This window comes from Pinus tabuliformis, chromosome 8 (genome assembly GCF_031772625.1).
Source record: "Pinus tabuliformis cultivar Carrire ecotype Pingquan chromosome 8, CPIR1, whole genome shotgun sequence".
Classification (NCBI taxonomy): domain Eukaryota; kingdom Viridiplantae; phylum Streptophyta; class Pinopsida; order Pinales; family Pinaceae; genus Pinus; species Pinus tabuliformis.
Window position 1 is genome coordinate 41,967,797 of NC_142294.1, and position 15,714 is coordinate 41,983,510.

Sequence of the window (15,714 nt, forward strand, 5' to 3'; positions counted from 1 at the left end):
CAATTTTTCAACTATGGAATTAAAACCAAAGATTATGACTACAAAACAATCAAAAGTTTTCAAAATAAATCAAGCATAACATTATGGAAAAATTCTATGACAAAAAAAAAAATTAAAAATGAACAACTGAATGAAAGAGTTATTGTGCCAAGAGTTATCCTTTTTAAATGTTAAATGTATAGCGATTTTAAAATCTTAGCATAAGACAACTCAATACATTGCAAAAAAAAAAAAAAATCGACTATCAAATTGACACGCAGTGTAGGTGAACTCAACCCATTGTAATGAAAACTTAAAGACCAACTATAAAATTAACACATTGTGGGACAGACTCTATTCATTATAATGAAAAATTTAAAGTCAATTATCGAATTACACATAATGGGATCGAGTTGCTAGACAAGAATCAACAAGAATCGACATGGACTCTACAAAAAATAACATATATATATCTCTATATATATATATATGAAAAATACATCAAAAATAAATAAATAAATCAATCAATCAAATATTGAAAAAACAATAAAAAAAACACAAAAATACAAAACAAAACAAAAATTCAAATATTGAGAGAAAAAAAATTAAAAAATAATAACAAGTAATAAAACAAAAAAAAAACATGACAAAAAAGTCATATATATATATATATATAGCAATGAAAAAATTCAAATATTGAAAAGAAAACAATAAAACAAACACAAAAATACAAAAGAAAACAAAAATTGAAAAATAATAATAATAATAACAAGTAATAAAATATAACAAAAATAATAATAACAAGTAATAAAACATTCAAAGCATGACCAAAAAAAAATCAAATATAAAAATTATATAGAAATGTTATTAAAAAAGAACTATAAAATGTAAAAAAAATTAACCAAAACATCTAAAAAAAATTAGAAAATAAAGAAAATTACAAAAATAAAATAAAACATTAAAATAATAATAATAATAATCATCCACCCCGAGGCCCAACCTGCCAGTAGACAATTCATGACAAAAATAAAAATGTAAAAAAAAATCAAAATTAACTTGTAAAAATGAAAAATTTAAATAAATAAAAAATTAATTAATTACGAAACAAAAAAAATTAAAAATATATATATTAAAAAAAAAACACATTTTTTTGAGTTAAAAGTAAAAATAAAAAATAAAAACTTATGTATTCAGGCTTATTTAATCCATAAGGAACTAAGCAAAGTCTTTTGGTAGAAATCACATAAGAGAATTTTTTTTGTCGATGCGTTTCGAACCAACAAGTGTGGTCTTGATGATGAACCACGCTTGGTGGTTCGAAACGCGTAGGCCAAAAATTTCTTTTATGTGATTTCTGCCGAAAAACTTTACTTAAATAAAAACATCATTTTAAAAAAAAAGTTAAATAATCACAAAAAAACAAAATCAAAATTAAAAAAAAATTCAAAATAAATAAATAAATTATGTCATTTTAATTATTTTTTATTTTTATTTAATTTATGTTATTTTTAGATTTTTATAATTTTAATTTAAAAAATAAAAAAGTAAAAAATCAAATCAAATCCTAAAGTGTCATTTTATTTTATTTTTGTTTATTTAAATTAAATATTTTTTAATTTTTCATTTTCATTGATTTTTAAATTTTAAATATATATTTTTCTCAACATTTTTTTAATTCTTTTTTGGTAATTATTAAAAAAATAATAATAAATAAGTTTTTATTTTTTATTTGCTTTTTTCATTTAAAAAAATGGTTTCATAATTATTATTATTATTTTATTTAATTTGTTTTTCTTTAAATTATATATATATATATATATATATATATATATATATATATTAAATCATTTATTTATTTATTTTTGATATTTTATTGTTTTTTTCTCCGTTAATTTTTTATTCATTTTTATTTTTTATTTTTACAAGTTAATTTTGGTTTTTTTTACATTTTTATAGTTTTTTTTTTTTCATATATTTTTTTATATTTGATTTTTTTGTCATGTTTTGTTTTGTTTTTGTTTTTTTTTACCAACATTTAAAAAAAATTATCCACACTTAATACATTAGAAAATTTAAAGTGTAAAAAATAAACCCTCTAAACAAATATGGTTGATGTTTATCAGCACTTTTCAAAATCAAGATGAAAATCACTAATAAAAAAAAAGTGTTCACACTTATACATAAAAAAAATTAAAGTGTAAAAAATAAGCCCCTAAAACAATGTGTTGATGTTGCATCAACACTTTTCAAAATCAACATGAAAATCACTAAGATTTAAAAAAATTGTTTATATTTGATACATTAAAAAATTTAAAGTGCCAAAAATATGCTCCAAAAAAAATGTATTTTGAATCACCATTTTTTAAAATCAAGTGATTTTTTGCTACCTCAAAAAAACGAGTACTACATAATTTTCTTGTTTGATCGGTATCTATATAAAAGCCAAGTGATATGAGAGAACCCCAACACGAACCTACGTAGAAATTGACAAGACCCAGAAAGTTGTGGAGCTCTATTAGAGTGGTTGGGGTTGGCCAATCCCGAATAACTTGTATCTTGGTTGGGTCCACATACACACCCCACTCGTCAATGATGTACCCCAGATATTTGATCCAGGTGGATATTGGTGGCCACCCACCAAGTCCACTTGGACCCCCACCATTGTTTCTTTCAGCTTTTCAGTTTCCTTAATTGTAGCACAGTTTACTATTTTTAGCAGTTTTTTGGGTCCTGAACTGCCGAAGCCATTTTGAGGCCCTAAACAATGTTTTTTGGGAAAATCGGGAGCAACATGGTTCCATGGGCTGATGTTGCTCCTCCCGAAGTTGTATTTCTCGAATAGATCTTTCTAACAAGATATTGTGCGCATCAAACGGAGATCGTATGCCAAATTTACGACCCCGGGAAGTTGATGTACCATTTTACCCAAACAGACCCCACAATTTTGCGTTTCGTCTTCTAGGGTTAGGTTTTTGGATGTTTAGGGTTTTCCATTGTTTCTCAACAATAAATAGGCCTTCGAGCCTCATTGTAACACAGTTCAGAAGCATGTAGCCGCTACATCTCTTCTCAGAGATAAGCTACCATCGCCCTAGCTAGTTTATTTCCATTTCTGTTTGTAAGCATATTTTAGCATTTTACAGTAATGAAATGAAGTATTATTTCTGTTTCATCTCTATATGTATGGTTATATCTATAATCTGTTGCGTTCCTGTTTAAATCCGGATCAATATTGAACCTGGGTCATACCAAAAGTGCATTTCTCTAAATTGGCACACAATTTGTGTTGTCGTAGGGTTTGGAGGACCTATTGAATATGGTGGAGGTGTTCTTGCCAACTCTGGTTGAAGATCAGGATGTCATCCAAATACACTACCATGAAATAGTTTGTGAAGGGCCATAAGATGTCGTCCATCATCCTCATGAAGGTTGCAGTTGCATTCGTCAACCTGAAAAGCATGAACAACCATTCAAAAAGACCCTTCTTGGATTTGAAAGAAATGTTCAACATATCAGAAGGTTTGATTGGTACCTGGTGATAACCGAACTTCAATTCAATCTTGCTAAAATATTTTGCCCCCTCGAGCTAATCCAGAAAGTCATCAATCTGTGGGATTGGATACCTATTTCGGACAATGATCTTATTCAGCACCCGATAATCAATACATAATCTCTAGGTCTCGTCCTTCCTCTGTAACAACACGATTGGGCTCCCGTAGGGTGATGAGTTTGGCCTGATGTGCCCTTTCTACAACATCTCTTGAATCTACCTCTTGATTTCATCATTCTCCAGAACATAACAATGATTGATCGACCTATTGGATAGTGGCGCCCAGGGTCAGATCGATGGAGTGCTTGACCTGACAGTGTACGAGTACCCCTGTGAGTGAGGTGAATATGTCCCTGTACTCCATGACCTTGTCCATCTACTATTGCCATGCAAAGGAGCCCTATCTGGAGGCTGTGGATGTGGCCACAATCTTCTTATGCCCTGAGGGTGCATCATAAGGAAGATAAATTTCTCGGTTTGGGAAATGATCTTACTTCATTGCTTCGCAAATATCAAAGAGATGGCGGTAAGTGGTACTACCTCCAGTATCATGTATAACTTAATTCTCAAAGAAATAATAACAGTGTGAGGCCTAGACTCATACACAACATGACGCTTCAACAAGTATGGTTGGCCTAATAATACATCACAAACTTCAAAAGGAGCAACATCACACAATACCTCATTTGTGAAGGTCTTGATATTGTAGGGAAGGTGACGTTGTTGGTTGATGCAGAGATATTTTCCTTGGTGAAGCCACCCGATAGTGTACGATTGCGGGTGTGGTGTGGTCAGTAGGCCCAATCTCTTCATAACTTCTGCTGAAATGAGACTCTTTTGGCTTCCATTGTCGACAATGAATTGCAATGGAGAACCCTTCACCTACATTTGTGAGTGGAAGAGTTTCTCCCCTTCCTGTGGATCTTCGAGCTCAATCTTTTGGATCTTGGTGGTGGTAACGATGGCATTAGGTTCCGCATCAATAATTATCTTCCCTTTGTCATTCCCTTTTTCGGGTTATGACTTGGAGTTGGAACATGCCTCTGATTCAGAAGCCTTCAGCTCGACCACCAGTGACTGCTTGACTCGACACTCACTTATGTTGTGAGTGGGGATCTTATGGAACTCACACCATTTCCCTATGTCTTTCTTTGTCCTTGTGGTGTTGTTTTTTGCTGGCGACTTCAACAGGTTTTTGTGGGTCGCCCCGCCTTAGCTTTGTGATTTGGGGGCACCTTTCCCTTACTTCAGAGTCACAGATCCAAAGTTTCGCTTCTTTTGTTTAAATTTTTGCTCGATCTTGACAGTGTATCGTTAGGCGATGCTATGCTAGGAAATGTCCAAGAAATCCATCTCATCCTGGATGTACTTGTGTAGACAGTTGCGATACTTGAGTATCAAATGCCACTCAGAATCCTTGATACCCAACTTTGTGGGAAGGGTATGAAAAATATTTGTGAACTCCAACACGTCTTGGTACCTTCCCTGCCGCAAGTTGGGCCACTTTATGTATTTATCTTCATAGCTCCCGACAGGGTAATATTGTTCCTTAATGGTGTCTCAGAAAGAATTCCAAGTGGGTGCAACTAAAAATAATGAGGGTTCCCTCTCATCCTTCTGTTCACAGTAGGTTTCCCTCCAGTCCTTGACATGGGGGGCGGCTTTGAGAAGTGAAAAAGTGATATTTTCGCGATTGGAAAAGTCATGAACCATAAAATATCCTTCCAACAGACTTTACCATCTATCTACAATGTCTACATCTATCCTGCCTTAAAATATGAGAATGTCAAAGTTGACTTGTACCTTAAAGGGAGTGACGGCTCTAGAGTGGATGTTGGATGAAGATGCGTCGCTTGTGGGTAGCTACTGAAGGATCTGGGAAAAGTTATTGATCATGGCATTCCTTTGTCGCTCGAGGGCTTCTTCGATAAATATTTTGAAAGGATCTCCTGCTCCCTCATCTTTATTTTCTTCCGCCATGGGAGATCGTCGGGGTTTGCAGGGCTGGTCTTGCAAAGGTTCAACCAGTTTGAGCCCTAACTCCTTATACCCTGAACTCATTGGGGATATGCAAAAAAAAAATAGAGAAATAGTGGACTGCTCTGATACCAATGATCTCGACTTATACAAAAATGCAATCGAATACATATACAAACATAAACACATAGATGCAACAGAAATAAAAATTCATTTTATTAATATCACAGCATTGAAATATGCTTACATACAAAATGGAAATAAACTAACTCGGACGATGGTAGCTTATCATTGAGAAGAGATGTAGCGGTTACATGCCTCTGAAATGTGTTACAATGAGGCTCAGGGGCGTTTTTATTATTGAACAACAAGGAAAAACCCTAAACAACCCAAACTCTAATTCTAGGAGATGGAACGCCAAGAGTTTGTGGGCCTCGTTGGGCAGCCGACTACCCCGAGTCATAGGTCATATGATCTTCGTTTGGCATGTACAATACCTCGTTGGAAAGATATCTCCGATTACTACAGGATTCGCATCAGGCCCTTGCCTATGACTACGGACTGCTGCGGACCTCAGAAAAACATCGTTTAGGGGGTCAAAACAGCTCTGGAAGTCCAAGAATAAAAAAACTACTAAAAATAGTAAATGTTGCTATAATCAAGGAAATTGATGAAACTAGCTGGAGGTCTAGGTGGAATAGGTGGTTGGCCACCAATATCCTCCTCGATCATTTCAAAATTTATTCCTCTGCCAACCCATAAATTATATTCCATTGGCAGTTCATATATCCATAGAAATCCATGTCGTCAAAGGTTCTCAAAATCCTCGCTTCAAAGCCTAGGGGAGTCAAAACTATTTATGTGTTAGGGATTTGGTTGAAAACATGGCAGAATCCAGGAATGGGAATGCTCCAACCTAGATATGTTATGTAAAAGGTTGTAGACCTTCTACACAAATTGGAAGGAGAACAAGCAGGCTTTTGGGGTTCTGTCGACACCATAACAGTTGCAGTCCCTCCGCCTTATGGAGATATGTGTTACTTGAAGTTGTCGACCTTGAACGTATGGTTGTGAAAACACCTTAGAAATGCAAAGCCAACAATTTGAACTTCGAACAACTAGAAGACACAGGGACATTGCCCTAAATCACAATGTTCAAAGCAAATGTCAAGCTAATAATGTAGACAGAAATGCAAAGCTAACAATTCCAAGTTCGAACAACTAGAAGACACAAGATATTACCCTAAATCACAATGTCTGAAACATTTTTTTAATAAAGTTGTCGGAATGAGACAAACATATTCAAACTTACCGCCCCAACAACAATACAACAATGCGCCTCAACTGAAGATAGATGATGGCCCCAACTCCAGATACACGACCCAAAAACAGTGCAATGATTGCCCTCAACTCCAGACACATAATGCATTGGCACGACAACTCCCAAATTAACATAGCTTTCCCTGTGTAGCACTGTGATACATTTATAACCTGGTACTATGAATCTATGAAAAACATATGGCAAACATGCATAGGTTATGTGATTCTCTATGGCCATTACTGCAACCATTACACTGTAGTACCGAGAACCATTACACTGCAACTCAAACCATAACGTTAATGCTTTGTGCATTTATCCCTAACATTTATCGTGAGGTTTTTGTACGACTATTTCTCGATTGTATGTTTAATGTTTTGCAGGACATGTGACACATCACCTTGGGCTTTGGATCACCGGTGGTGGTGGCGGACATACATCACCACCTTGGGAAACCAAAACCCCAATGTCTACATTAGAAACTCAATGACATATTTTGTACAGTGACCAAAACTAATACATAAACTAAATGGTATATGTCATTGCTTAGGCAATGACATAATAACTTTAAACTTTGAAAAAAACATTATATCTTCAAAAAAATTATACAAGAATGAGATTTGAATTGCAAAGAAGTATTGCAACATCATTAATGCCGAGTATATTGGATAACAAGTTTACTTAATAAATATAATAACCAATTTCAACGAATACCAATTTAACTTTAGCAAAAAGACACATTCCAAGAAAATATTGAATAGGAACCACTACCAATTTTTGAAACACTGCAAGATTATGATTTTTTGAATTTTTTTTACGGGATTTTGGCAAGAAACCTATCGCAAGTTTGTGGCCTCGATAAACAACACCATTTAGATCAGTGTAGTCTTAAGACGCCACAAATTAGCCCGTAAAATAATGGAAATTCCGGCAAGACACCATTTTAGATTAGTGTAGTCTAAAGACGCAACAAATTAGGCCGGAAAATAATGAAAATTCTGACAAGATTATGACAAAATCCCAATTAAATTTTTAAAATCTAGATTATGATTGTCAAATTTCAAGATTTTGGTTGCTTCAAAAGTTTTTGATAATACTAAATCCATTTCAACCATGAAAAAACAATTCAAACATTCCAACAATCTGAAGTTTTTTTTTAATAAAATTCTAGTGAGAAATCTACCATCTAAATGAATTTATACTTTCGATAAACAATTCCATTTAAATTTAACAAATAACCTATTTCAAAGACATATAACAACCCATTCACAAACTACTACCAAATTAACTAATTTTTTTCTTCTTAATTAATGCAAGGAATTTTACATTAATAAAGTCGAGTTTATCTAGATTTTGCGAAAATACCGGCGGGAAAGTGGAGGTCTCCATGGTACTACCGAATTAACTTGAACCAATGACGTGCTCCTAATAAGCATTGAGAACAATCTTTTACCACAAAAAGTACTCTTGAAGACTGCGTGTACACACGCGCATGTACTCCTTCACATGTATATTGTACTCACCGTACCTGAATGCATCCATCCCCTGCTTGCTGGCATGGTTCCCAAGGTATATCCACATCTAAGCCCTACAAGCCCTACCCTTTTCAATATTTTATAACATTCAAGGTACAATAATATTGATGCATGCTATATATACATGTCAGGGCAGGAGGCGAGGACGACGTGAAGGTTCAAGATATTTCTGTGAGATCAGAAGTAGCAGCAAGAAACGAAAACCATGGAAGAACCACAATCCACAGAGGGAGAAATCTCTCTCGTAGAGGTAATACTGATACGAACCCTTTGTATTTACAATTTCTTTTCTTGATGATTTCTCGGCTCGCATTTTTATTTACAATTTCTTTGCTTTATAGCTCAAAGATATTGTAGCTTTTGTTAGGGTTAGAATGAAGCCTTTTATTTTCTGGCATACAGTGTGCACCTGAGAAAGCTTTGGAGAATAGTAGTGTGCCATTGAATGGTGTTGTAACTGCTCCCAAAGAAACCGCAAACTATCTGGAAAATGATAAATGGATGAATGATGAGGGCGAGAGGCCGGGAACTTTAGCTGCATTGTCATCCCAGAATAAACTGGCGAGATCCAGTTCAAAGAATAAGGATTCTTCACCTTCTTCAAGGGTTTTTCCCACTGTTGGGGCGTATGCCGTCCAATGCGTGAAATGCTTAAAATGGAGATTCATCCCAAGCAAGGAACAATATGAAGCCATTCGGCATTGCGCTTCTGAAAATCCTTGGGTGTGTAATAAAGCCTCTACGTGGCGCCCGAATGCTTCCTGTGATGACCCAACTGACCTCTCACCAGATATCAGTCGTCTGTGGATAATGGACAAACCAAATATACCTCGCCCTCCCACAGGATGGGAACGGTTGCTCTCCCTCAGAGGAGATAGCACCTGCAGGTTTGCAGATGTGTACTATGTTGCTCCATCCGGAAAGAAATTAAGGTCCAAGGTTGAGGTTGAGAAATTCTTGGAAGACGATCCTCAGTACGCCAAGGAAGGGGTCAACATTTCACAGTTCAATTATCAGATTCCCCGACCACTTCATCACGGCTATCTCAGAAAACGCACGGCCTCAGAAGCTCAGAACCAGGGCAACACTGGCCGGAATACCAAAACCAAAATCTCGTCCCATGAGGAAAATTAGCACCTTTCTGGGCATATGACTTCGTCATCAAAGTTACAACAGAGCACTTGCTTGCTTGTGGGTTTCAGATCTCTGTATCAAATCATACTGACTTGATCAGCACCTTTTGCCAAAATCGATAGTACCTGTCACCCTTAATGCCTATAATAAATATGTTATACGTACAGTTAATGTATATTCGTTGTAGGTTGGAAACCTACACTGTAGTGTAACACTACAAATCTTTTGCTGATTAAAAGAGACGGTGAGCATGAATGTAGTGGGACTTTTTCTTTCTCTAAGTTACAGTTTTGGGAAATTTGGATTATAATTGACAAGCTTAGGGATTTTGGGTGCTCAAGGTTTTTTTGATAGTGCTGAATTTGTTTCCACCATAAAAAAAATGATTCAAACACTTTTATGGTCAGAATTTTTGAAAAAAGTGACCCTGATTCATAGTGTACTGCAAACTTTTTGCTGCTTAAAAGAGAGGGTGAGCATGGATGTAGTGGAACTTTTTCTTTCTCTAAGTTACAGTTTTGGGAAATCTGGATTATAATTGACAAGCTTCGGGATTTTGGGTGCTCAAGGTTTTTTGATAGTGCTGAATTTGTTTCCACCATAAAAAAAAATGATTCAAACACTTTTATGGTCAGAATTTTTGAAAAAAAAGTGACCCTGATTCATAGTGTACTGCAAACCTTTTGCTGGTTAAAAGAGAGGGTGAGCATGGATGTAGTGGGACTTTTTCTTTCTCTAAGAAGTTACAATTTTGGGAAATCTGGATTATAATTGACAAGCTTCAGGATTTTGGGTGCTCAAGGGTTTTTGATGGTGCTAAATTTGTTTCCACCATAAAAAAAATACTTCAAACATTTCTATGATCAGAATTTTTGAAAAAAAAGTGACCTTGATTCAGGGGAAATTGTGGCCTTTGGCTTTTTTTTTTTTACATTATACATGGGACATCAATTCTTTTTCAGTGTTTGTCACAGTAGACACAACATTATGCAAGGGACATCAATTTTTTTCAGTGTTTGTCACAGTAGACACAGGGCTTCAAATGTGTTTGGGTGTTATTTTATGAATTTTGTATATGTTACAGAGATATCTAACATATCTGGTCCACCACTAATGTATTGCTCTAATTAAATATTTTTTGTTGGTCCAACCCATGGGGATTTGAACTCTGAATCTCATCCTTTACATATCACTTCATATTACTTCATAATTAGGCGATAGCCAATTGAACTGTACCTGATGGGTTGTATTGGTCTAATTAAATTAGATTAAATGACAATTATTAATTAAATTAATTGACATGGATAAAAATTAAATAAACTGACTATAAAACTAATAAATAGAATTTGATTATGTAATTTTTCAATTTATGTATTTTGGTTATATATATATATATATATATATATATATATATATATTTTTTTTTTTGTTATTTTGAAAAATTTATATTTTTGATATATAAATGTAATGGAAAAAAAAACAACCTAATATATAGAAATTATGTACTTTCTCATAAAAATTATATATTAAAATGATACTAAGATGAAATTAATTATTTTTTCCATATAAATATACGATAATTTTTTATAAAATTATAATTTTTTATTGCTAAAATTACATTTTTAAATGTATAAATAAATTCATCTAGAAAAAAATTTCTATATAATTTTAATTATTAATAATTTGCAATTCCATCAAATTATGCTATCTTAATCACATTGATATTTACTCTTCTAGTGATATTGCTAAATTTTTAGCCAACTTCAAACAAAATTGGTGATCTCTAAAAATTCAAAATGTAACATTTGAAATTTTAAACAAAACTTTTAACCTGTAAAAATATAAAACTTTAAAATATAACTTATTTAGATTACTTGATATAAAATCCAAAAATTAATAAAAAGCCAACAAAACAGTAACTTGTAAAAATCTAAAAGTTGCAAGTTTTAGAAATTAACATGTTTAGATAGCTTTGTATAAAACCCAAAAATTAATAAAGAATACTCTCTTATGAAACACAGAAATTAAATTAATGATATAGCTGAGCTTAGTGATTGATTTCTAAAAGGGTTCTGTTTTTTTTCTAAAATTTTAGTTAAATTGCTTTTAAAGCTAGGTTAAGTGGGTTGAAATGTGTTTACATATAGGGTGAAATGGGTTTACATATAGTTTATTATATTTGTTTATGGTATTAAGTATTTAATTTTGCTTTTGACTGCATATTAGTTTGTCTTTGACCAACATTTTTTGTTCTTAATACATTGGGAATTCAATTTTTGAATTTAGACTTTTGTGATTCATAATTGATAACTGAGAAAAAAAATCGGTAATAATCATATAAGATAATTTTATTGGAGGCATTTCAAACCATCCACTGTGGACGATAAACCACACTCGATGTTTCAAAAGGCGTTAAATATACTTATTTTACATCTAGGAGAGATAAACCTGATTCTCAAATCCATTAACTCCTGGATCTTCTCCTCCAAAACATTTCTGATGCCAGCTGACTGACATCCCTTCATAAATCCCATGTGGACCTATGAGCTAGGCCACATTTGCATCGGAAGCGCTATTATAAGCGTAATTCACGTAAAATCCCGAACCATACAAAATTCGGAATGCATAGGAATACATGGGAAACCCCACTCTGACCACGTAAATCGGACTTCAAAATACATAGACTTGCATTCATAAATCTCGTCGGGTCCACTTCTTCATATGTCGTTTCCTTTTAAAACTCCGGGACAACTATGTTTTCACGATACATGGAAATACACAAACACATGAGAAATCCGACCTAAAACACATAAGGTCGGACTCCAAATATTTTACACCCGTGTTCATAAATATTAGCGAGTCTGCGCTCAATGTATCTCCTTTCCATTGCACCGTCCTTCGCATTCCCCGATCGATGATCAAATCAGGACCGTTGATCCTCCGCTCGATCCGACGGTTGACGTTGCATCTGATCAACAAAACCAATCGTTGATCCTGCGCCATAGATCTTCACCTCATTTGATCCAACGCCTCACAACGATAACGGCCGGACAACTAATACGAGGATTAACCGCCCGAAAAGTGGTTTCCTCTCTCCTCGCTGCTACGTGTCAAGTGGCTAATGGAATCGGGCGGACTCGTGATATTACCACTTACCACTTAGAGTGGCCCCGAAATGCTATTTCTTGTTGTAGGACTGCTTTTTTCACGCATTAACGCCCCGCAGTTTACCCACGTGATAACTGTCGTTCTTGTCTTCTACGCCGTTGATCTTCCAGATCCAACGGATCCTATGCATTGTTTCACCAACCTCCTCTTGGACTCGATCTCCTATTAATGGATTTATGTGTTTTAACACGAATCCTCTGTGATACTTCAGATCAATGACTGGGTTTAAAGCGGCTCAAACACTGCTATTTACACTAAAGACCCCAATTATGCTTTGAATGCTGCGATTTATAATTTCAGGCATAAAAACAGAGAAAACACTTAGATTGATCCGCATGTGGTTATACAGAGATAAAGGAAGGGTTCTAATAGAACCAACACCTTCACAAACACTGATATTTTATTCAATAATGAGTTGCAAAGTCTCGTCCCTCTGGCTCGATTACAACAATAAAAAGACCCTGTTCTCTTGCTAGCCTCTATCCACACTTTAGCTAATCTATTCGACCTCTCCAACCTATCCAACCTTTGAATTATACGAAAAGATCACAATTTATACAAAAGTGGATTCATGAACCAATTCTGGTTTAGATCCAGAAATCTCTCACTCTCTTCTAGAGAATCTCTTCAACTCCACTCTTTTCTAAACAGATGCTAAATCAAGCTTTCAAATTCCTCATATCCTATTCAAACCAAATAAATCTAACTATTTGGCCTGATCTCCACACAGGGAGGATCAATCAGCCACTATGCCCTTTTCTCATATTTGACACTAAATAAACACTCTCACACATTTAAATAAATAAAATTAACTAATCTCTGATCTTCCAACCCCTTATTAGTCACAGCGTGTGATCATTCCATCACATTGCTGACTAGGTCTAAATGCTCCTGCATCAGACTCCCAAAGTTGAAAGTTTTCATGACCTCATGGTCATGTGTTTCTTCTGCTGATCATCCAGTATCCCAAACTTTACTTTGTAACTAGTCATCACTTTCATCACGCTGTTGATTCAATTCTTTTGCCACTGTCACTTCTGTTCCTCTAGGTTTCCAAATCTTACTTTGTTGTTGTCATCTTTCCTTGCTGATACAAATTCCTTTTGTTAATTTCTCTTCCTTGTTGTCCCTCTTCTTCATTGACTTCATCTTCCACAATTTCTCAACTTCCTCTTTACAATTTGTTCTTAACTGAACTCCACTGACATTTGCTGCTGTACATTCTCCCTTACCATAGAAATTATGAAATTTCTGTCCAATTCCACTTCACTCCTTTCATTTACAAACTGTTGTTTGTACTCTACAGTTTCCCTTCCATTATCATTAAAGATAATCCTTTCCTCTATGTTATCAGGTTCATCTAATAACATTTCCAGAAAAATACAAATTCCTTTATATTCAATAAGCATGTCATTTGCATATGACTCCACCTTCCTGTATAAAACAGAGTTTCCATCACAATTGTCAGATTCAAAATAACTATAGTTTTCAATCTTCATAGATAATTATGCCATCAAATCTTTATATTGTCCTTCTGCATAAGTTATGAAATTGTCTTCAATTCTCATTCCAATACTTTCCTCTGCATTACACAGTGTTCCTTGTTCTGACACAAGACTATAATTCAATAGGTAGGATTTCTTGGAGCATATCATTGTGAAGTATCCTTTCATCCTCTATACTTGTACCATTGCAACAAAATGATGTTGTTTTATCTTCTCCTACAACAGAAACAAAATTCTGGGTTTCTAAAGCTTCTTCATGGTTTACAGATTCATAAAAATAATCCATTTTAAAATCACAGAATTCCTGAACTTCTGCATCTGTCAACGTCATAATATATTCCTTCACAATTTCTATAATACTTTCATTTTTATTCTCTACTGAAGATATTTCATTATGGTTATCATCACAAACTTTCATTTGCTTATCTTCAGCGTCTTTAATCATGACAATTTCGCTGTCAATACCATCATTCTCAAAATTATTAAATACACGCTCAAAATATCTTTCTGTTTCGGCCATCTCTTCCAGTAATCTCACTTCTTCATCAACATGCATAAATACATTGCCCAATTGTTGTTCATTACCTGTCAAACTTGAAAACATACACAACATGTCAATTTCAAAAATACAAGGCTCTTCATTTGAAAGCCTCAGTGATCAGCTCCTCATGCTTCTCTGAACTATTTTGATAGTTCACTAAGTTATTGAGAAATTCTTCCTCAACATCTATGACTTCTTCCTCATTAAAGAAAACCTCTGGGACTGCAACTTCTTGACTATGCTTGGCAACTTCATCATAAGTTTGTAGAATACCTTTCTGTTCTACACAACTTATTCCAACACTCGGTTTACCCAAATAAGATAACAATGTCTCCTCCTCTTCTATGATAATAATTTGATCTCTCAAAGATTTCCTTGACTTAATTTATTCAACTGAGTTCTTTGTGTCAGCTTTCCTTCTCTTTACTTCGCAAATCTGCAATGCATCTGTTTCCTTTCTTTTTTCTATTTCCCATTGGTCTTCTATCCATGCTAAAATTCCTTCAAATAAGATCCAATAAGTTTTCACTAAGAGAAGACACAACCATTTACTCATACCTTTTAATTTCTTCCACCAATTGAAGTCTTGAAAGTTTTTATGTATCTCCTTTTGTGGTTTTCTTGCCTCTGCCTCTTTCACCTTTTCACACACAGGTTCAAATTCATTAGGCTACATACCTGCAATTTTACATTCACAGAAATAGTTAATCCCAAAAATATGAGATCCTCTTCTCTGTGAAGATGTTACCAACACATTCCTCTCATTCTGCTCTGCATAGATTAGTTCTTTGTCACTGTCATCACTGTCTCCTTCCCCAAGGAGAGATCCTTTCTCTGGTTCACAGATGTATTCTACTCCTTCATCCTCAACTGTTCGGAGTATTAATTTCTCAGCAAACAATTCTCTGACAGGCCATTTAACTCTTTTTCCCACATAAAATCCTTGTTTCCATTTTTTTCTAATTCCTTTCAATACCAGCTTCTTCAAACCACTGAGTTCTATCTTC

General features: G+C 34.3%; 1 protein-coding gene across 1 annotated transcript; it reads left to right on the forward strand.

The window, feature by feature from the left end:
- Window positions 1–8,475: 8,475 nt before the first annotated feature.
- On the forward strand, window positions 8,476–10,274 carry LOC149234033 (putative methyl-CpG-binding domain protein 12). Its single transcript, XM_089461092.1, has 2 exons — window positions 8,476–8,609; window positions 8,762–10,274. Exons 1-2 carry the CDS (start codon window positions 8,565–8,567, stop codon window positions 9,491–9,493), a joined length of 777 nt encoding a protein of 258 aa, XP_089317218.1. The 5' UTR covers window positions 8,476–8,564; the 3' UTR covers window positions 9,494–10,274.
- Window positions 10,275–15,714: the final 5,440 nt, after the last annotated feature.